General features: G+C 51.5%; 1 protein-coding gene across 1 annotated transcript; it reads left to right on the top strand.

Moving 5' to 3' along the window:
* CKMT1A (creatine kinase, mitochondrial 1A) lies at positions 1 to 9,719 on the top strand. Its single transcript, XM_063142153.1, has 9 exons — positions 1 to 157; positions 2,837 to 3,035; positions 4,499 to 4,594; positions 7,121 to 7,342; positions 7,761 to 7,846; positions 8,349 to 8,472; positions 8,738 to 8,872; positions 9,094 to 9,219; positions 9,500 to 9,719. The coding sequence occupies exons 1-9, from the start codon at positions 6 to 8 to the stop codon at positions 9,614 to 9,616; spliced, it is 1,257 nt and encodes a 418-aa protein (XP_062998223.1). The 5' UTR covers positions 1 to 5; the 3' UTR covers positions 9,617 to 9,719.
* Positions 9,720 to 21,268: the final 11,549 nt, after the last annotated feature.

The raw sequence follows: 21,268 nt of genomic DNA, 5'->3' as shown, positions 1-21,268 counted from the left end.
GCCCCATGGCCGGCATGTTCGCCCGCGTTCTCTCCGCCCGAAGATCCGGCCGCCTCCTGGTCCTGGCAGGTGCCGCCGGCTCGGTGGCAGCAGGATTCCTCCTCTCCCGGGACTCGGTGCGCGCCACGGGGGCCCAGCGGCGCCTCTACCCGCCCAGGTATGGCTTCCGCAGTGCTCCGGGGATGCCCGCAGCGCGGCAGCCTGGCACGGAGAGCTGGGACGGGAGGCATTCCGACGAGCTGAGCTCCTGGGGGCGGTAGGCCCGCAGCAGGACAGCGGGGAGGGGGCGCAGAGGCCGGGGCGCCTGGGAGTCCTCTCTGCCGTGTGGCCCCCACGATCGGCATGGGAGAGACGCTGCTGCGCCCAGCAGGACACGCCGCCCGGCCGCCAGCCGCCTTCCTTCTCGCTGCTTCACGGAGGCTTCACGGTTCGGAGGTGGCGGTGGCGCTGAGAGAGGCGGTGGCCTCCTTCAAAGCCTGCCTGTGCCGGGCGTCCAGCCCTCGGACAAGAGGCGGATGTGCCAAGTCCCTCAATGGCTCCGTTGCCTGGCCGGTGAGGCGAGCCCCAGAGGAGCCGCCCGCCCGTAGACCCGATCACCCGCGGGGCTCGGGCTTCCTCAGTAGGGCAGGGTGCCCTCCGGGAGGAGCCCCGGAGCCCGAGACTGCGGCACTGGCGGCGAGGCAGGGGAGGGGCAGCATCAGAGGCTGCTCCTTGGTGGGGGGAAATGCCATCTCTCTGCTCATGCTCCGGGGCAACCTCCCTTTCATTCCCATCCCATATGGCCCCTGGCTGTGCCCAAGAAGCTCTAGCTTGGAGGCCTGGACCGACCTGATCCTCCTCCATGGGCAGAAGAGATCAGGGGCCTCTGCAGGGGCCAGCTTGCCTGCCCACAAAGGCCTGGCTCCCAGTACCCTGCTCCGAACTTGATGGCGCTGCCTTTGGCAGGCTGAGAATCCACTCTGGGTTTCAGTCTGAACCAGCCAGATCTCTAAAGGAGCTGCCTAATGCGCTGAACCTATTTGGGGGTTTGGGTTTAGCCCCTAGGATAGCTCCTTGTGAGTTCAGCTGGTTCTCACTGAAACCCAGAAAGGATACATAGGCCCATTGAAATCGGAGTCACCAGCCGCTACTGCCCCCTCAACACAGGGCAAACAGTCCCAGCCTCATCCCTCAGGTCCTTGTCAATGGGCTACTAGACAGAGAAGTGCCCCAGAAACATTCCTCCAGGAAGGGGGGGGGGCAGACCAACTCTTCAAGCGGGGGGGGGAGAGGCAGGGGGAGCAGCAGCAGAAGCTCCATGGGATTCAGGGGTCATTCTGAAATTCCAGAGCATCAACAAGAGGGCAGCAGCATGGGTCACAGTGCACAGGCCCCCTCTGAGTTTAGCAGCTGCCCCCAAAGTGTTATCCCAGCTGGCCCCTCAAGGATGGGGGCTCCAAGGAGGAGATCGGACGTCTCATGGGTCAGCAGCCCAATTCACCTCCCTGGGCAGTGAAAGGTTAGCCTCAGGCAACAAAATTATACCTGCTGAAATGCCATGCAGCTCTGTTTTCTGTCTCTGCCAGCACAAGAGGTATCCCGCTCACAGTGGCTGCAAGACTGTTCTCTCTTAAAAAGGGTGTTGGACCTTTCACAACCCTGGCTGCAAGCTGGGAGACTGAGGAGCCGCTTTCTCAAGCAACGGCCTCTCAGGGAGCAAGCAGAGTGCCCAGCCCTTAGCAGCTAGGCTCCAACCCCCCCAGCCCCAACACACACACTTGCAATCTCCAGGGGAGGTCAGGAAAAACTCAAAGCCCCTCTAAACTGGGAATGAGGTCATGAGACAGCCGCTCACTAAGCAGATTAAGGACAGCATCTCCTTAATGCAATAAACCCCTCCAGTGCTGTGTGAGCCCCATTGGCTGCTGTGGTTGCAACTGCCCACTGGGGTCACTCTTAGCTGCCGGTTATAGTCAAGCAAGGGCAGGAGACAGGTGGAGTTTGTCACACGAGGAGACAAGAGCAGAGAAGAGGTCTCAGTTCAGTCTAGTTCAAGCTGGTGCCACCATCCTGCCTTCATGCAGTGAATATGCCAAGCCAAGACGAGAGTCTCATTAGGACTGGAGCCCAGGACCACAAACTGGAGACTAGAGAGAGAGAGAGAGGGAGAGAGAGGGAGAGAGAGAAGGAGAGAGAGAGAGGGAGAGAGGGAGAGAGGGAGAGAGAGAGAGGGAGGGAGAGAGAGAGAGGGGGGGGAGAGAGAGAGAGAGAGAGAGAGGGAGAGAGAAAGAGAGAGAGAGAGAGAGGGAGAGAGAGAGAGAGAGGGAGAGAGAGGGAGAGAGAGAGAACAAGCAGACATTCTTTGTGGCTTCAGCGTACAGTTTCTGACACTGAAGCCACAGAAGCAGGCCTGCGGGCCAGGGCAGTGCTCATGTCCCCAGAAACCAGAAGTGGGAGAGCCCCCCACCCTGCTCTGTTCTCCTTACTGGGGTGTAGGGAGAGGGGGGAACAACCCAAGGGCCCCATGGCATGGCCAGCCAAAAGCTTGTTTTCCAAATCAGGGCTCAGCTGTGCTAATTATGAATAATATTACTATTATTAGAGTTAAGGTTAGAACTGCCATTAAATTTCACCTAAAGTAAAATTCATGACAAATCTGAACTAGAGAAGTTAAAAGAACTGCAGTTTTTAAATGTCTAGGTACTTATACGAAAAACCCATCTGACCCTCACTCAAAACACCTGGGAACCCCATGCAAACATTGGTAGGTCAGAATAAAGGAAGCTGTGGGTTTCGCTTTATCCCTTTAATTCTAACCCACACCATGCTCATCCTTCCCCTTCCGCCCCTCCGCCAGTGCTGAGTACCCGGATCTGCGCAAACACAACAACTGCATGGCCAGCAACCTGACCCCGGCCCTCTACGCCCAGCTCTGTGACAAAACCACCCCCAATGGCTGGACTCTGGACCAGTGCATCCAGACAGGGGTGGACAACCCTGGCCACCCCTTTATCAAGACCGTCGGCATGGTGGCGGGAGATGAAGAGTCCTATGAGGTGAGTGGAGCCAGAGGCAGCCAGCATTCCTCCCTGCATCCCGCACCAATCCTGCCACCACTTCCTCCTGTCATTAAGAGTTGAGATAGCTATGGTCGCCTTAGTGGATGATCTCCGCCTGAGTATTGACAGGGGGAGTGTGTCCCTGCTGGTACTTTTGGACCTTTCAGCAGCTTTAGATACCATTGGCCATGGTATCCTTCTGGAACGCCTGAGGGGGTTGGGAATCAGGGGCACTGTGCTCCGGTGGTTCCAGTCCTACCTCTCAGGCAGATTCCAGATGGTGATGCTGGGGGATAGCTGCTCCTCAAAAAAGGAGCTGTTGTCTAGCGTACCACAAGGTGCCATCCTATCCCCAATGCTGTTTAACATCTACATGAAACCACTGGGAGAGATCAACCAGAGGCATGGGGCGGGGTGCTATCAGTATGCTGATGACACCCAAATATATTTCTCTATGCCTTCAATAGCAGCGTTAGCTAAGGATAGTGTGTCTCCTCTGAATGAATGCTTGGAGGCGGCAATGGGCTGGATGAGGAAAAACAAACTGAAGCTGAATCCAGACAAGACGGAGGTGCTCGCTGTCGAAGGCCACAACCTAGGTTTGGAGGTGTGTCAGCCAGTTCTGGATGGGGGTACACTCACCCTGAAAGACTGTGTTCGCAGTTTGGGGGTGCTCCTGGATCCATCGCTCCAAATGACAGCCCAGATAGATGCAACGGCCAAGAGTGCCTACTATCAGCTTCGGCTGATACGCCAGCTGCGCCCCTTCTTAGAGTCAGAAGACCTAAAGACAGTAGTGCACATGCTAGTAACCTCAAGGATTGACTTCTGCAATGCGCTCTACATAGGGCTACCATTGTACCTAGTTTGGAAACTTCAACTAGTTCAAAATATGGCAGCCAGGTTGGTCACCAGTACATCTAGGGGTGAGCATATTACCCCAACATTAAAGTCACTCCACTGGCTGCCAATTAGTTTCTGGGCAAAACACAAAGTGTTGGTCATTACCTTTAAAGCCCTAAATGGTTTGGGTCCAGGTTACCTGCAGGATTGCCTTCTCTCATACAGTCCACCCCGCACACTCAGGTCCTCTGGGGTGAAGTTACTTTAGTCAGCTAAAACTAGGCTGACATCAGTTTCCCAGAGGACCTTTTCTTCTGTCGCCCCCAGATTGTGGAACGGCCTGCCGGAGGAGATTCATAAAATTAACTCTCTATGTGATTTTAAGGCAGCTTTAAAGACTAGCCTTTTCCGGCAGGCCTATCCAGATCAATGTAAAATCAAGAATTTTTAAGATGTATTGATTCTGTCCTAACGTTGTTCCCCACCTCGATTCAAAGGGAGAGGCGGGTAAGAAATAAATAAATAAATAAATATATTATTATTATTATTATTACTATTATTATTATTATTATTATTATTATTATTATTATTATCCAACAACCCTATTATGCCTCCAGGTTTTTGCTGGTTTGTTTGACCCGGTGATTGAGGAGCGACACAATGGCTACAACCCCCACACCATGAAGCACCCTACAGACCTGGAAGCCAGTAAGGTATGCAGTCCTGTAAAGCAGCCCCAGAGAAGGATCCTGACAAGACTGAGAGGCCACCAATCCTCTTCCACAGAGCTTTGTTGGCACAACAGGATTTTCCTCAAAAGACTTGTGGGGGAGGTTCATTTCCCCCTTTGAAATCCACAATTATTCTTCCCAATCCAAACCATTGGTTTTGTGCAACACTCTCTAATGTGTGGTTACCCCCAGATAAGGAGATGGAGAGTGCAACCCAAACTAAGCTTTAGGCCACCCAAATCATACGCTGACGTGTCAAAGAGAGTGTCCTCTACAAAATGACATAGAATTGCATCCCACCCAGTGCTTGTTTTGCTAGGAGATACCCTGAAGGGCATATGCCCACACCAGCATATATATCATGTAGAAATATAAGGAATTAGAGGCGTGCATTCCACAGCATATGTTGTGTCACCACAAAGCCCATATTCACCTCCAGGAGAATATCCTCTGGAAGAGGGTGTACAATCCCATCTAGATTCATGCTTCTGGGGGTGGGGGGGGACAAGACCGTCAGAGATGCTGCCCCCATTCCAATAATATCTGAAGTATGTGCAAATAAATAAGAAACGGCAACTTCAGGGTGACCCTCACTAAGCACATTCATCTCTAGAGGCTTTGGCCATTATTGGTCCAGGGTTGCCATGCATGATGGCATCTGCCTTGCACCAATACAACATCTTGGACTGGATGCAACCCCTTTCGGTGCCATCCCGTAGAGAATACTCCCTTTAACATTTGGGTGTATGATCCGGGGTGGCCCAAAGCTTAGTTTGGGAGGCAGATGCCCCTATTTCTTATTTGTAATCTAGGCTATCAGTCTTTAATGAGGACTGTGGAAAATGGAGAGAATAATTCAGCATCTCATAGGGGACATTTCTCCAGGCAAGGAGCTAAGTAAGAGAAGGTAGGTAAAACCTTATTTTGGAGGGAAGAGAAACATGAACCCTACTTCCTTATTAAGCTTACTAATGGAGTTCTGTTTCAAACTGCTGTGCAAATAAGGAACTGGAAACTAATAACCAATCTAGCATTGTGGTGTTGGGAGAAGGGGTTCCATTTATTAGCAGAGAAGCCAAGCCTGTACAAAAGAGATGCCATTCCTGGGAACCAGAGGGCTGGTGCTTAACATCAAAAAAAGGCACAAGGAAGGAAAGCAAGTGGGAATGGTGGAACCACTGCTTCCAGAAAACTCACTCGTAAGGGAGGAGGAGGAGGAGGAGGAGGAGGAGGATGGAACTATTCCAGGTCATCCAAATGGGAATATGGGAAGGCAGGGGTCCCCAACCTTTTGGGGGCTGAGGGCATATTTTGATTTTTGAGAAGTGTTGCAGGCACCATCACAACATAGTTGTCTTTCAGTTGTGTATCACAAAATGGCTGCCATCGGGTGTGGATAACCACAACATTTACTGCTGAAGAACACACCCATGTTCATAGGAAGGTGAACTGGTGAGGTTAGAAGACAAATACACTCCTTTGAACTCCTTTCTGCTCCAACATTCCTTTCTGCTCCAACAAAACATGTTTCACCGAAAGGCAAACCTATTTCCCCAAAATACCTCAAAATAAATTATTGCAAAATTAAGAACATAAGAAGAACCATGCTGGATCAGACCAAGGGTCCATCTAGTCCAGCACTCTGTTCCCACAGTGATCAACCAGCTGTCAACCAGGAACCCACAAGCAGGACACCACTTTTTTTTTTCCAAAATAGGAAGATTGCCCCCAAACCATTTCTATGCCACACTGGCAACACACCCTCCTAGGCTCACCCCACCTTAAAAGACACTCTGTCCCTGGATCGCCTTTCACCTCACCTCCCACACAACACACACAATTCACCTACGACACAAACAGCCCTCCCTGCCCCAAGGTGAAACCCCACTTCTCCCCACTGGCTTTTTTAAAGCCCCTCAATGGCTTCCCCAGCCCTTTCTTCTCCCTCCCCCCCCCCTGCGTGTCTCCATGGAGCTGCACCCCTGTCATTGGTGCACACTCTTCCACAGAAGTACTGTAGGTGACAATGTGATCGTCCCCCAGAGTAGTATGCTCAGGGTGACCTTGAGATGGAAAATGAAATCAGGGAGGCCTCCAAACAAGGAAATTTAAAGAAGACCGAAGTGGCCCGCTCAGGCCTGAGAAAGACATCTGAAGATGATCCAAGCATCAGAGTACACAAGCACCATCGGTGGCCGGTGTGGAGTGGGGTTGGGTATTGCTCTCTGGAGTCTCAAGTCCCTTTCCTGGCCTTAGCAGTGTTCAAGGTCCCATGTGTGTTCTGGAGCCAGCCAACGTGGTGCCGAATGCTGCCTTGGCGTGCAAAGTTCCCTTCTCTCTTCTACTGGCCACAAGATGCAGTGCAGTAGCTCCCTGCTTTCCTCTGTGCTAGGCTTAAGCCTGCCTGAGCCCACATGGGCCGGGGTGGCCTTGCCCAGGTGCCCCTTCCCTCCCGCCCAGCTCATTGTGCCTCGCACCCATCTCCCTGGGGTGCCTCTTCTTTTCCAGATCAAGGCTGGCCACTTTGACGAGCGCTACGTGCTGTCATCACGTGTGCGGACGGGCCGCAGTATCCGTGGCCTCAGCTTGCCTCCGGCTTGCAGTCGGGCTGAGCGCCGTGAGGTGGAGAAGGTCACGGCGGACGCCCTGAGTGGCCTGACTGGGGACCTAGCTGGGAAGTACTACCGCCTCAGTGAAATGACGGAGAAGGAGCAGCAACAGCTCATTGACGTGAGTGGCCAGGTGTGGCGTGTGCACGAAGGGCCTGCTTGCGTGTGGCCTGCCACCGTGAAGCAGGTGTGCTGAAGCCAACTGAGAGGCTGTCCCGGGGGTGGGGGGCTAGATGGGAGAGTAGGTTGGCAGGAGACAGCCGCCCCCACCCCTGCCCCATTGCCTGGTACCATAGAGCAATGCTGCCACTTGCCCCTGGGGTTCCCGTGAGGTGCCACGGATGTCTTCCCTCCCCGGCTTACCAGCTCCCTTCCTCTGGCTCAGCCTACCTCTGCCTTCCTGCATGCCGCCATTGGCTGGGACAGCATGCCGAGACATCTGCTTCCTCGCCCACCTGGGGCTGACCCTGGCCCAGCTCTCTGCCCCCTGCCCAATTGGGGTCCCCGTGATAAGCTGCCCTCTTCTTTTCCTTCCTCAGGACCACTTCCTCTTTGACAAGCCCGTCTCCCCTTTGCTGACAGCAGCAGGCATGGCACGTGACTGGCCTGATGCCCGAGGAATCTGGTATGGCTTCTGCTGGCTCCCTCAGTTGGGGCTGGGCTGTGGAGGGACTAGCCAGTCAAGGAGCCCGCCCCCCAACTCCCAGCACCAGCACCTTGGGAAGGTGGTGGTCCTGCCTGCCTGCCGCTCAGCTGCCCTCGCATCCACCTGTGGATCAGTAGCAGAGGCATGGCACGACTGGGCCCCTCCCTGGCCCCCATTGACAGACCCACTCATGTGTGTGTATGTGTGTGTGTGTGTGCGTGTGTGAGTGAGAGAAAGAGAGAGAGAGAGAGAGAGACAGACAGACAGACAGACAGACAGACAGACAGACAGACAGACAGACAAAGGGCTTTGAGGACAGGCCAGTGGGGAACTCCTTCTCAAGCAGGAGGAATGTCTCTCAGGAAATCCAGGCTGGTAAAGTTCTCAGAGATGTGCTGGAGGGCTGGGGGAAGACGTGCTGGAGGGCTGGTTTGGCATCTGCCCCACGGCTATCCCCATAACGGCCAGCCCTTCTATTCAGGCACAACCATGAGAAAACCTTCCTGATCTGGGTGAATGAGGAGGACCACACCCGTGTCATCTCCATGGAGAAAGGGGGCAACATGAAGAGAGTCTTTGAGAGGTTCTGCCGGGGCTTGAAGGAGGCGAGTACACCTGCTCCCCACTGCCCGTCCACCCAGCGGATGCCTGCCTCCTGGCAGTCATGGAGCTGGTCTTGGGCCACCAGGTTGATCTGTGCTGCTGCTGTCCAGGTTGAGGCCATAGCAGCCTGGCCTCAGAGCAGCCAGGCAGGAGCAGGCTGTGTAGAGGGCGGTTGGGTAGGATGCAGTGTGCCAGAGGAGGAATCCAGTTTGGGGGCACTGAGCCAAGGAAAGCCTGTTCAGTGCTATGTCCTTCCTCTGTGAGCAGGTGGAGCGCTTGATCCAGGAGAGGGGCTGGGAGTTCATGTGGAACGAGAGGCTGGGCTACATCCTGACCTGTCCCTCCAACCTTGGCACTGGGCTGCGTGCTGGGGTGCACATCAAGCTGCCGCTGCTGAGCAAAGTAAGTGCTAGTGAGAAGAGGGGTCCTGGGTACCATTGTTCTCCTGCCAGGAACTCTCCACAAAGTCCTCACGGCCCTTCCCAGGATAGTTTAAGCCCCAGAGAGGCCATCCCGGCGAGGGTCCTGGCCTGAGCCTCACATGGCTACAAAAGGAGCCTCTGGAGGAAACCCCCCCCCCGCTCTTTTGCAGCACTGACACCTGTCGCCCCCCCCCCTCGCAGGATAGCCGCTTCAGTAAGATCCTGGAGAACCTGAGGCTGCAAAAACGTGGAACGGGCGGAGTGGATACAGCAGCCACAGGGAGCACGTTTGACATTTCCAACCTGGATCGCCTGGGCAAATCAGAGGTACCCAAGGGGAGTTGGCGCTGTTGGGTACACACCGTGGTGTGTTGGGGGCATGGGTGTTTGAGCAACCACACAATCATGGCTGTAGGGAAAGGAGCATGAAATGGGGCTTACGTAGGGAAAGCAGAAGAGGCCGCCACTGTTACAGCTTGCTGGGGTGGGGTGGGGTTGTTTAGAGCAATTGGACTTTGCAGTGGGATGGATCAGAGGGCAAGGCCATGAGCTGCCTCAGCCCTGCCCTTCCCACCCCGCCATCCTTGCTTCTGTTCCTGTCCGGTAGGTGGAGCTGGTGCAGCTGGTGATAGATGGGGTGAACTACCTGATTGACTGCGAACGACGCCTGGAGCGAGGCCAAGACATCCGCATCCCGTCCCCTGTGCCACAGTTCCGCAGCTGAGCCCAGCTGGGCCCGGGGCTCTGCAGAGCACCAGCACACGTGGCCCTCCAGGGGAACTGCCCGTGAAGCACTGCACCCATCCCCATAAACCTCCAGCTGCTGTGACATCCTTCTGGCTCTGGCTGTTTCTAGTCCTTGGTGGGGAGCAGAGGGAGGGGGCGCCAGGCGGGGAGGGGCCGTTGCTCTGTGGCGGAACACACGCTTTGGCCGCAGGCTCAATCTGTGGCAACATCTCCACTCAAAATGCCCAAGGAGCAGGGCGCAGGAGGGTCCAGCCGGGCAGCCTCCTCTGTTCCTGTGAGCTCAGAGAAGGGCAGGGCCACAGCCAGGGCAGGCCAAGGGGCACTTGTACTGCACAGCCCAAGGCTGCCGCCAGCACATTAGAGGTCAGGGTGGATGCAGCAGGGAAGAGTCAGGTGGTGCTCCACCCCACGCCTGCCTGTACACTGAAGGGGAGAGAGGTCAGCGCAGAGCCTCAGCAATGCCACAGAGTGTACCATGCAGTGGGCATGCAGGGGCCAGGCTGAGGCGTGCAAGGCAGGCACGTGTGCGGGCAGGGGGCCTGCTTCGGTGATCCTGGCAGGTGTCCCCCTCCCCTGAGCTGGGGCTTCTCTTGGCTGGGGGCCAGCTGACATTACTGCAGGGCTGTCACAACGGATGCCTGGGCGCTCTGTGGGCTGAGGAGCTGGTCTCTGGCCTCCTCAGGAGGAAGCCTGGGTGCCTCACTGCAAACACAGCCTCTTCACGCTCAGGCTCAGAATCCTGATAGAGAGGCCCTTCCTTCACTCACCCAAGCCATTCTCACACCTCCAGCTCAGCAAGACACTCCGAAGCGTGGGGATCAGGTCCGTGGCCCACAGGGCCAGAGACCAAGGCTGCTCTGGGACCAGGGTGAGTCTGTGAAGGGCAGCGAGGCGGGCCAGAGCTCCCGAAGGAAGCCTGGCGGAAAGGCCAGGTGTAAGCAGGGGCAAAGATGGGAAAGGGGGCTCGCCCCCTCCCTGCCAGTGTCCCTAGCTCCGTGAAAATCCCTGGAGGGCCAAAGGGGACGCGGGCATCAGGGCCCGCCAGTGCTTCCACTTTCTCCTCAGAGTAGCTGAGCCCGCAAAAGGGAAGAAGCAGGGCCTTTTGGGGGCGGGGGCACAGTCTCTGCAGCAGCCTGGGGTTTGCCACCCTCAAAGGGAGGGATGGGCAGGCAGAGGCCAACTCCTGCCTGACAGCAGCACAAGTAGCCATCAGGCCAGGCCGGGAGGGGAGCATGCAGCCAAGGGAGTCACGCAGCGGCCTTTGTGGCATGAGTTCCCCAGCCGGAGGGGGCGGGGAATCCTCCCTGCTGATGCTGATGCTTCCAGGCCCTCCGCTAGCCAACCCTTCTGCTCTTTCCTACCTGCATGTGTGGCTGTTCAACTGCTTGATCTCGCTCACCCAGGAGGTGCCCAGCAGTGCGTGGCCTGGCAGACACTCGCCTGCTCTGGGTGCACAGCCTGCATCTGGGGAAGGGGAGAGGCAGCAAAAGCCCCCAAGGACTAGGGCAAGGCGGCTCCCAGGCAAAACCCCACCAGGTCTGGCAGCTTCTGCCTTGACTGGCGCTCAAGGCCTCGGGTTCATGGGCGGATCCTGCCTCATTAGGGAAGGGACAGGAGGGGAAACTCTTCCCTCAGTGGGAGGCATTCTTCCCATGGAGCTGGGCCTGCTCGCAGGAGTGTGGCCATCTCTGGTACTCCCAAGGGTCTCCCACGGAGAATGGGCAAGGCCTAGCTCAGCAAGGAAGGAAGGAAGGAAGGAAGGAAGGAAGGAAGGAAGGGCCCTCACCTGCCCATCAGTCTAGCCTTCCAGCACCCACAACGCAGATAAGGCCTCCCAGTTGGGGATCCACAGCTCCTCCCTCAGGTGAAGGTCCAGCAAGCTCAGCTGCAGTATCTCCAGTGGCCTCATGGCCCCAGGATTGGCAAGCACAGACTGATCCTAAGCACAGCCACATGGCGGGGGGTCCCACCACTGTGCCCTGAGCTCCACCTCACCTTCGAAATGGATGTGCTTCGTCTCTCCAAGAGGGCTGTGTCTGTTTGTGGCTGGAGTTTTCCTCAGCCAAAGGCCTGAGAGAAATGCCCAAGGGCAGCAGTGGGCTTCCTGGGGCCCTCTGGGTGGAGGCAGGGTCTGTGGGGGGGGGCCATGCTAGGCTCGGTTGAGGGCAGCTTGGCACTGATCCACTCTGAATATGGGCTCCTAGCTAACAATATCCAAGCAGTCGTGAAACTTGTCCTGGGCCAGAGCACTGACCTGGGCCACACTCCAGGCTGAGCGGAAAGGGGCCCGGAGGCCCAAGCTGCTGGAAAACAGATTCCGCGCAGAAGTGGGAGGACAGACTGAGCTGGCACAGCATGGGCCCCAACCCCCATCACTCTGTGTGCTTTGCACAGACCCCTACTCAGAGTAGATGTTCAACCTTCCAGCCCCTCTCTGGGCTCCTTCTTCCCAGCTGGAGCCTCCCTGGGCATCCGTGAAGGTCAGGGTGTCAGAGCAGGCCTCACTCGTTCCCCTTCCTTGGCCTCTGGCTTGGTAGCAACTGCTCCACAGGATCCTTGCTCAGCACAGCCTAGGCAAGGCAGGAGGCAGCAAGCCTATATACACCAGCTCCTGGGGATCATGAGTGGGCAGGTGCTGTTGCAGCCATGTCCTGCTTGTGCATCCCTAGTCCACAGCTGGCTGGCCACTGTGTGAACACAGTGATGGACTAGATGGACCCTTGGTCTCATCTAGCAGGGCTCTTCTGATGTTAGGCTAGTGAGACACAGACCAGAATTCTGACCCAGCACCGGCCTGTGGGATTCCTGCCCCACTCCAGGCCTCCCAAGCTGCCCAGGCCTCAAAACCCCATCCAGCACTCTGGTTCTCATTGCCACAGAGTGTGTGCAGCAAAAGGATAAGGCACATTCAGAGGATGAGGCTCTGGCTTGCAGTTAGCAGTGACAGCTAAATGGAGCTCCCAAGTCCTGAGGGAGTTGCCCAATGCTGCAGCGGGGGGGGGGGGCTGCAAGGGGGGCTTCTCCTTCTCAGACTAAGCGCTGGATGAGACCCAGAGTATGAGAAACAAACAGAATGAACGTGAACTCTTAATACATAAAGGCAAATACGACTTGATAAGTATAACTGAATCTTGGTGGGATGACTCCCGTGAGTGGAATACAGCAATTGAAAGCAATTGTTCAAAAAGAATAGAAGAAATAGAAAGCGAGGCAGAGTTGCACTATATGTTAAAAATACTTATCCCTGCACAGCACTTTCCCGCCCTCCTTAAAGGCTCTGATTCAACCACGGGGGGTGGGGTGGGGAGATGGGCAGGAAAGCAGAGGCAGCCCTGGAGACATTCAGGTGTGCCTGGGCACACCGAGCACACTCCATGCGTATGCCTATGATCTGTAAGCACCTTGAAAACAATACAGTAATTACTAGAAGCCAACACGAATTTATCAAGAACAAATCCTGCCAGACTAATCTGATCACATTTTTTTATTGTGGACTGTGGGAATTCTATGGACATAATATATCTTGATTTTAGCAAAGCTTTTGACAAAGTGCTCCATTATATTCTGATTAGCAAACTAGCTAAAACTAGCTAAAACTGATACGTGAGTAGTAAAAGACAGAGGAAAGAAATGGTGGTTCAACTGCTTAATGAGGATGGCAAATTGATAACACATGACAAAGAAAAGGCTGAAGTGCTCAATTCCTACTTTGCCTCAGTCTTCTTCCAAAAGCGGGTCTATGACCCCACCCCCCTGGAAAAAGTGAAGCAGAAGTTGAGGGGGCAGGATTGTAGTTTGAGATTGATAAACAAATGGTCAAAGAACACCTAATTTCCTTGAATGAGTTCAAATCTCCAGGGCCTGATGAACTGCATCCTAGAGTAATGAAGGAGCTAGTGGAAGAACTCTCCGAATTAATTAATTAATTAATTAATTACATTTCTATACCACCCAATAGCCGGAGCTCTCTGGCTGGTTCACAAAACCTATCTTCAAAAAGGGCAAAAAGGAGGAACCTGGGAACTACAGACCAGTCAGTCTGACATCCATCCCTGGGAAAATTCTGGAGCAGATTATAAAGAAGTCAGTCTGTAAACACCTTGAAATCAATGCAGTGATTACTAGAAGCCAACATGGATTTGTCAGGAACAAATCCTGTCAGACTAATTTGATCTCATTTTTTGATAGGGTAACCTCCCTTGTGGACTGTGGGAATGCTGTGGACATCATATATCTTGACTTCAGCAAAGCTTTTGACAAAGTACCACATGACATTCCGATTAACAAACTAGCTAAAAGTGGGCTAGATGGAACAACTATTAGGTGGATTCACAGTTGGCTACAGAATCGGACTCAAAGAGTACCTTCTCAAACTGCGGAGAGGCAACGACTGGGGTACCGCAGGGCTCAGTCCTGGGCCCAATGCTCTTCAACATTTTTATTAATGATTTGGACGAGGAGGTGCAGGGAACGCTGATCAAATTTGCAGATGACACAAAATTGGGTGGGATAGCTAATACCCTGGAAGACAGAAACAAACTTCAAAGTGATCTTGATAGGCTGGAGTGCTGGGCTGAAAACAACAGGATGAAATTTAATAGGGATAAATGCCAAGTTCTACATTTGGGAAATAGAAACCAAAGGCACAGTTACAAGATGTGGGATACTTGGCTCAGTGATACTACAACGAGAAGGATCTTGGAATTGTTGTAAACCACAAGCTGAATATGAGCCAACAGTGTGATATTTCTTGCAGAGCTGCAAGAAAGGCAAATACTATTTTGGGCTGCACTAATAGAAGTATAGCTTCCAAATCGCGTGAGGTACTGGTTCCTCTCTATTTGGCCCTGGTTAGGCCTCATCTAGAGTATTGCGTCCAGTTCTGGGCTCCACAATTCAAGAAAGACACAGACAAGCTGGAGCGTGTTCAGAGGAGGGCAACCAGGATGATCAGGGGTCTGGAAACAAAGCCCTGTGAGGAGAGACTGAAAGAACTGGGCGTGTTTAGCCTGGAATAGAAGGCTGAGAGGAGACATGATAGCACTCTTCAATACTTGAAAGGAGGGCCAGGATCTCTTCTTGATCCTCCCAGAGTGTAGGACATGGAATAATGGCTCAAGTTACAGGAAGCCAGATTCCGGTTGGACATCAGGAAAACCTGACAGTTAGAGCAGTACGACAATGGTACCAATGACCCAGGGAGGTTGTGGGCTTTCCCACACAAGAGGCATTCATGAGGTAGCTGGACAGCCCTCTGTCAGTGATGCTTTAAGGTGGAACCCTATGTGGCCCATCCAGCAGAAAGGGACTGGCAGCCCAGCCTGGTGAGCCATCTCTGAGCATGTGCTTTCTGCTGTCAAGAGGGAGGGACTGCAAAGTGGACAATGAGCTGCGAGGTGAGGCTGCCCCCGCCCTGCCTCCTCTTCTCACATCCGGGACATTTACCCTCTGCTTCAAGAGCATACACACCCGCCGTCTGCCATCACCCAGCCCACCCATGCCAAGTCAAACTGGAAAGGGAACCCTCTTGACCCAGTCAGCATGCAAGAAGCCAGAAAGTAAAAGAAGAAATCACGAAGGGCCATGTGGGGAGACCTAAGTTGCACGGTGTTCTTCAGTTATTAATGGATTGGCAATTAAGAACTCATGAAACCCCCGTTTAAAAACCCATTAAGAAGTAATTGGTTTTAATGGTTTTTAGAAGGCAGCTACAAAAACATTGAAAAACCATTAAAGGGTCATTTGTTTCATGGGTTCCAATGGGTGTTATTAACAATTAAAACCTATTTAAGGTCAATTAAGGGGTAAATGGTTTCTAATAATTTTAATGTTTTTTATTAATTGGCCACTCAAAGTCATTAAAACTCATTAAGAGGGAATTGCTTTAAATGGGGGTGTTAATAAGCAACTCATTAAAGCCCATTAAATGGTAATGTGTTTTAGTAGGCTTTTAGTGGTTTTAAGTTTGTTTATTTATTTATTTATTTACTACATTTTTATACCGCCCAATAGCCGAAGCTTTCTGGGCGGTTCACAAAAATTAAAACCACAATAAAACACCCAACAGGTTAAAAAACACAATTTCGAAATACAGTATAAAAAGCGCAACCAGGATAAAACCACACAGCAAAATTGATATAAGATTAAAATACAGAGTTAAAACAGTAAAATTTAAATTTAAGTTAAAATTAAGTGTTAAAATACTGAGTGAATAAAAAGGTCTTCAGCTGGCGACGAAAGCAGTACAGTGTAGGCGCCAGGCGGACCTCTCTGGGGAGCTCGTTCCACAACCTGGGTGCCACAGCGGAGAAAGCCCTGCTCCTAGTAGCCAGTTAAAAGTGGCAGTTAAAAGCCCATTGGCAGTAAAATCCTAGAAATGTCTACTTGGAAGTAAGTTCTATTGTGTTCAATGGGAACTGCTGCCTACGAAGTGTTTATAGGATTACAACCTAACCCCTCTTAAAACCTCTTAGGGGCTAATTAACTATAAGGGGTTTTAACCAGTTTTAATTGCCCATTACAATCAATTACAATCAGTTATAACTAAATTCCCCTTATTATTGGTTATTATTGAGTTTTTAATAGGCTTTAAATTGCACATTAAAACCCCATTAAAACAAAGTTACCTTTTAATGCGTTTCTAACTTCCAATTAAAATCCATTAAAAACATATTACCCCTTAATGGGTTTCTAGTTGGGTTTTAACGGATAATTAACAGGGCTGTGCACCACCACCCTGAACTGCTTCGGGGCCCTGTCCGGAACTAATGGATTGAGCCCGAACCGGTTCGGGTCAATCTGACCCTCTCCTGATCCACTCCAGAACTGTAGCCGGAGTGAGAGCCGGAGAGCCGGAGCGAGATTCAGCCCCCATTTTGCCCCCTTCCCCACTTACTTGCCTCCACGGTAGATGGCGGAGGCAGGTAAGTGGGGAAGGGGGGACAAAATGGGGGCCTAATAGGTCCCCCTCCCCCCTTACCTGGCTTCGCCATCAACCACCACACGGACCGCAGCGGCGCCAGGTAAGCCCCCTCCCCCACTTATCTGGCACTGTTGCTGCCATCGCCACATGGACAGTGGCGGCGGTGGAGCCAAGTAAGCCCCCCTCCCCCCTACTTACCTGCTTCCGTTGCGGTCCGAGCGGCAGCTTCAACTGTGGCTCAGGCCTCAAGGCGGAAACGGATTGTTTCTGCCTTCAGGCCTGGGCCTCAGTTGAAGCTGCTGCCTGGACTGGGATGGACGCAGGTAAGCCCCCCTCCCCCCTGCCCCCTTACCTGGCTACCGCTGGCGCCGGACGGACTGTGGCACCGGTGCCAGGTAAGCCCCTCCCCCCCACTTACCTGCGTCCGGAGCTTCAGAAGGGTCCAAATTGCTTCGGACCATTCCGAACCACTCCGCGCCGATCTGAACCTCCCCCAATCCACTTTGGAACTGGGCTTCAGAGGTCCGGATCGGCCCGCTCTGCTTCGGTTATCCGAAACGGAGCGGAGCACAGCCCTAATAATTAAAACTAATTAAAGCCAATTAAACCAGGTTTGAGATTAATTTTGTTTTTTCCTGTTATAACAATATTATTGTTTTCTACAAAGGAAGAAAAAAAAGACAAGCAAAGAAAGAAAACATAACAGAACATCACACACTTAACTAACAGTACAATACAATACAACTAATAAAAATTCATATGCAAAACATATAAAGCCATATTCCATTTAAGGCATTTTTCATGTCAGACATATGGGCTATCTATTACTTCACTTTAGCCAGCCCAGTGTTGTGTATTAAGACCACAGATTATATGTAAAAACCACAGACATAGACATCATTCTTTTGTAACTCTTGCATATATTCTATTAGAGGTTTCCAGTCCAATATGAATGAGGTTGTTGGTTTTTCTCTTACTAGTGCCGTAAGTGTAGCCATCTCCGCCAACTCCAAAACCTTAAGCAGCCATTCCTCCGTTGATGGTACTTGTGCATTTTTCCAGTATTGTGCATAGAGTAGTCTGGCAGCTGTTGTCATGTAGCGTTCCTGCTTTTTCTTTAAGTTGATCATTCATAAGTCCCAACAAGAATGTTTCTGGTTTCATTTGTAGATTTGTCTTTAATATTTTTTGCATTGACAAATGGATCCGAGGCAAACACGGATCCTGACATGGATACAGACACACGTGTATACACAAGCACCCATCCGTGCACACACACGCAGACACCCTCTAGGACACCACACCAGGAGCCCACCCGGGAACACCTGGAAAAGGCGAATGGGCACAACAAGGCAGGGAAGGGGAGTAGCCAGATGCCACTCAGTAAAAACTTCATTTAATCTCGTTCAAGTGGCACATAAGGCAACTTCCAAGCCCCTTCCTTGCCAGACGATATTGAAGTTAATCCTACTGAATCCACATTGTTGATTAACTGCCTGCCAGGACAACACCATAGGTCAGTTTCAAATGAAACTGACCAATCAAACCCAGCCAAGTCCTTGAGACTGCCCCCTAGTCACATCACCAGTAGGGGAGGGGCTACAGACACAAAGCACATGGCAATTGCAGCTGCAATTCCCCTTCTGACCACTGCATGGAAATACATAAGCTAAGTCCTGCCTCACCACAGTGTGACTCTGATTTAGCAGTGTGAGCACCAAGAAGTCACCTTATTCTCGAGAATAAATGTTTGGAGCCCAAACCCTTGCCTGTGATTTTTCGTGAGTGTTTCAATATTGGACTTGGATACACTCGGATTAGGCATAATTTATGCAACATAGGTACCAGTGCCAAAGTATGAGCTTACCCACTGGTTCATCTGTGCCTATATAATACCCAAGGAGGAGCTGACATGTAATTTCCTGTCAAAAGTGCCCTCTGCTCAGAACTGGTAACCCCACCGGTACAGCAGCTAACCTTCAACTGTCTAATGTCACTCTCCTGAGACATCCAAGGGGAAAATGGAGGCAGGGTCCATGACTGGGGCCTTTGAGTAAGCAATCAATGGAGCCCCTGCCACCCATAGAAGAGGAGACACAGAGACCGTCGTTACTCTCCCAAACCTTTAAAATCTGTTTCCTAATGTTTGTCTTGCTGCATTTTAAGGTGCTTCTTTATTTGCTGTCCATTTTAAGTTTGTATTTCACTGGCTGGTTTTGACATTGTTTTAGTGCTGCTTTTGTATTATACTTGTTGCTTTTCATAGAATCATAGAGTAGCAGAGGTGGAAGGGGCCTACAAGGCCATTGAGCCCAACCCCCTGCTCAATGTAGGAATCCACCCTAAAGCATCCCTGACAGATGGTTGTCCAGCTGCCTCTTGAAGGCCTCTAGTGTGGGAGAGCCCACAACCTCCCTAGGTAGCTGATTCCATTGTCGTACTGCTCTACATGTGTGTGGGGTCTTAATACTTTTTGTACCTTACCCAGTGAATGATAGTTATTTGTTTTTGTTTTTCTATTTATTTAGATACCCAATTAGTAAATAAGACAGGGCAAGACCAGGGCCATGCAACATGCAGCCACAGGAAGCTGGCCTCCAAAATGCCCCTCCCCCCGATCCCCAACCTGGTTCCAGCAACCATAAACCTCTTCACTTTGCTGGTTTCCTTTGTTTGACAAACCTTCAGCTGTGCTGTCTCCAAAGAAAGAGGAAGGGAGAATGCAAGAGTTTTCCTACTGTGTCCATATGGTTCATAGTGATTCAGAGTCACCTAAGCATCAGTCATCCCGGCATGCCAGTTCTAGCACAAGGGGAATTTAGATGCGAAGGCAGCTTCAGTTCTGTGGAAAGCCCCAGTGCCATGTGGCTGACTGCTCTCATCTTGAAGTCTGCTATGTGCTTCTTCTATTTGTGCAAGAGCTGTAACAAAAGGTTTGCAACCCCACACACTTCACACCCTGTTCTGTTTTATTCATTGATGCTGCAATCCTGTACTCCAAAGTTTTGCCAGTGCAACATATTTTACATTTGTACAACTCAGACAGGAGGGGATAAGCACAGAATGGATCAAGGATGACAACTACACCCTCAACATCCAGGGCAACACTACGAGTGCTCACCAGTTACGGCCAGTGTAACAACAGCATGGCAAAGATGTGGAGACGATACGCAGAACGTCCCCATGTCAGCCAGATCCAATTCACTCATGATGATAGAGGTGCCCCCATTATGTTCTCCCCTGCTATCCCACATACAACAAACAACCACCTAGATACAATAATGCTATAAGACCCACCCAGGGAAGAAAAGGGTTGGGGACAGGGAGGCCCAACACAGGCAACAAGCACATACTGGCAGCAGCTGAAAACAACAGAATGAAATTTCATAGGGATAAATGCCAAGTTCTACACCTAGGAAAAAGAAACCAAATCATAGAATCATAGAGTAGTAGAGTTGGAAGGGGCCTATAAGGCCATCGAGTCCAACCCCTTACTCAATGCAAGAACCCACCTTAAAGCATCTCTGACTGTTGGTTGTCCAGCTGCCTCTTGGATACCTCTAGTGTGGGAGAGCCCACCACCTCCCTAAGTCACTGGTTCCATTGCCATACTTGCACAGTTACAAGATTGTTGTATCCTATCTCTCCTCTCTCATCTCACACTATTGCCCCACTCGTGCTCTTCGCTTCTCTGATGCCATGTTTCTCGCCTGCCCAAGGGTCTCTACTTCCCTTGCTCGGCTTCGTCCATTTTCTTCTGCTGCCCCTTACGCCTGGAACGCTCTTCCAGAATATCTGAGATCCACAAGTTCAATCGCAGCTTTTAAAGCTCAGCTAAAAACTTTTCTTTTTCCTAAAGCTTTTAAAACTTGATGCTGTTTGGATTTTATACTGTTAGTTTTACCCTACCCTGTGCCTGTTTACCCTACCCAGTGCCTGTTTGCATTCTCTTCCCCTCCTTATCACTTTACTATGATTTTAATAGAATGTAAGCCTATGCGGCAGGGTCTTGCTATTAACTGTTTTACTCTGTACAGCACCATGTACATAGATGGTGCTATATAAATAAATTAATAATAATAATAATAATAATAATAATAATAATAAAGATTGGGGATACTTGGCTCAGTAATACTACGAGCGAGAAGGATCTTGGAATTGTTGTAGATCACAAGCTGAATATGAGCCAACAGTGCGATGTGGCAGCAAAAAAACCAAAATGCTATTTTGGGCTGCATTAATAGAAGTATAGTCTCCAAATTGTGCAAGGTACTGGTTCTCCTCTATTTGGCACTGGTAAGGGCTCATCTTGAGTATTGCGTCCAGTTCTGGGCACCACACTTCAAGAAGGATGCAGACAAGCTGGAGTATGTTCAGAGGAGGGCAACCAGGTTGATCAGGGGTCTGGAAACAAAGCCCTATGAGAAGAGACTGAAAGAACTGGGCATGTTTAGTCTGGAGAAGAGAAGATTGAGGGGAGACATGATAGCACTCTTCAAATACTTCAAAGGTTGTCACACAGAGGAGGGCCAGGATCTCTTCTCGATCCTCCCAGAGTGCAGGACATGGAATAATGGCTCAAGTTAGAGGAAGCCAGATTCCGGCTGGACATCAGGAAACACTTCCTGACTGTTAGAGCAGTACAGCAATGGAACCAATGACCTTTGTTTCCAGACTTCAAAAAGGGGTTTGAGAAAGTATTTTGGC

Source organism: Elgaria multicarinata, chromosome 16, assembly GCF_023053635.1.
Source record: "Elgaria multicarinata webbii isolate HBS135686 ecotype San Diego chromosome 16, rElgMul1.1.pri, whole genome shotgun sequence".
Taxonomy (NCBI): domain Eukaryota; kingdom Metazoa; phylum Chordata; class Lepidosauria; order Squamata; family Anguidae; genus Elgaria; species Elgaria multicarinata.
The sequence above is the reverse complement of the archived record's forward strand: the minus strand, read 5'-3'. Positions and strand labels throughout refer to the sequence as shown.

Bases quoted from the DNA above. Each gene is read 5' to 3' on its own strand.
- CKMT1A (XM_063142153.1), top strand. From the start codon at position 6: ATGGCCGGCATGTTCGCCCGCGTTCTCTCCGCCCGAAGATCCGGCCGC. The intron at 158-2,836 runs GTATGGCTTCCG...CCCCTCCGCCAG, and splicing joins CGGCGCCTCTACCCGCCCAG to TGCTGAGTACCCGGATCTGC. The intron at 3,036-4,498 runs GTGAGTGGAGCC...TTATGCCTCCAG, and splicing joins GAGATGAAGAGTCCTATGAG to GTTTTTGCTGGTTTGTTTGA.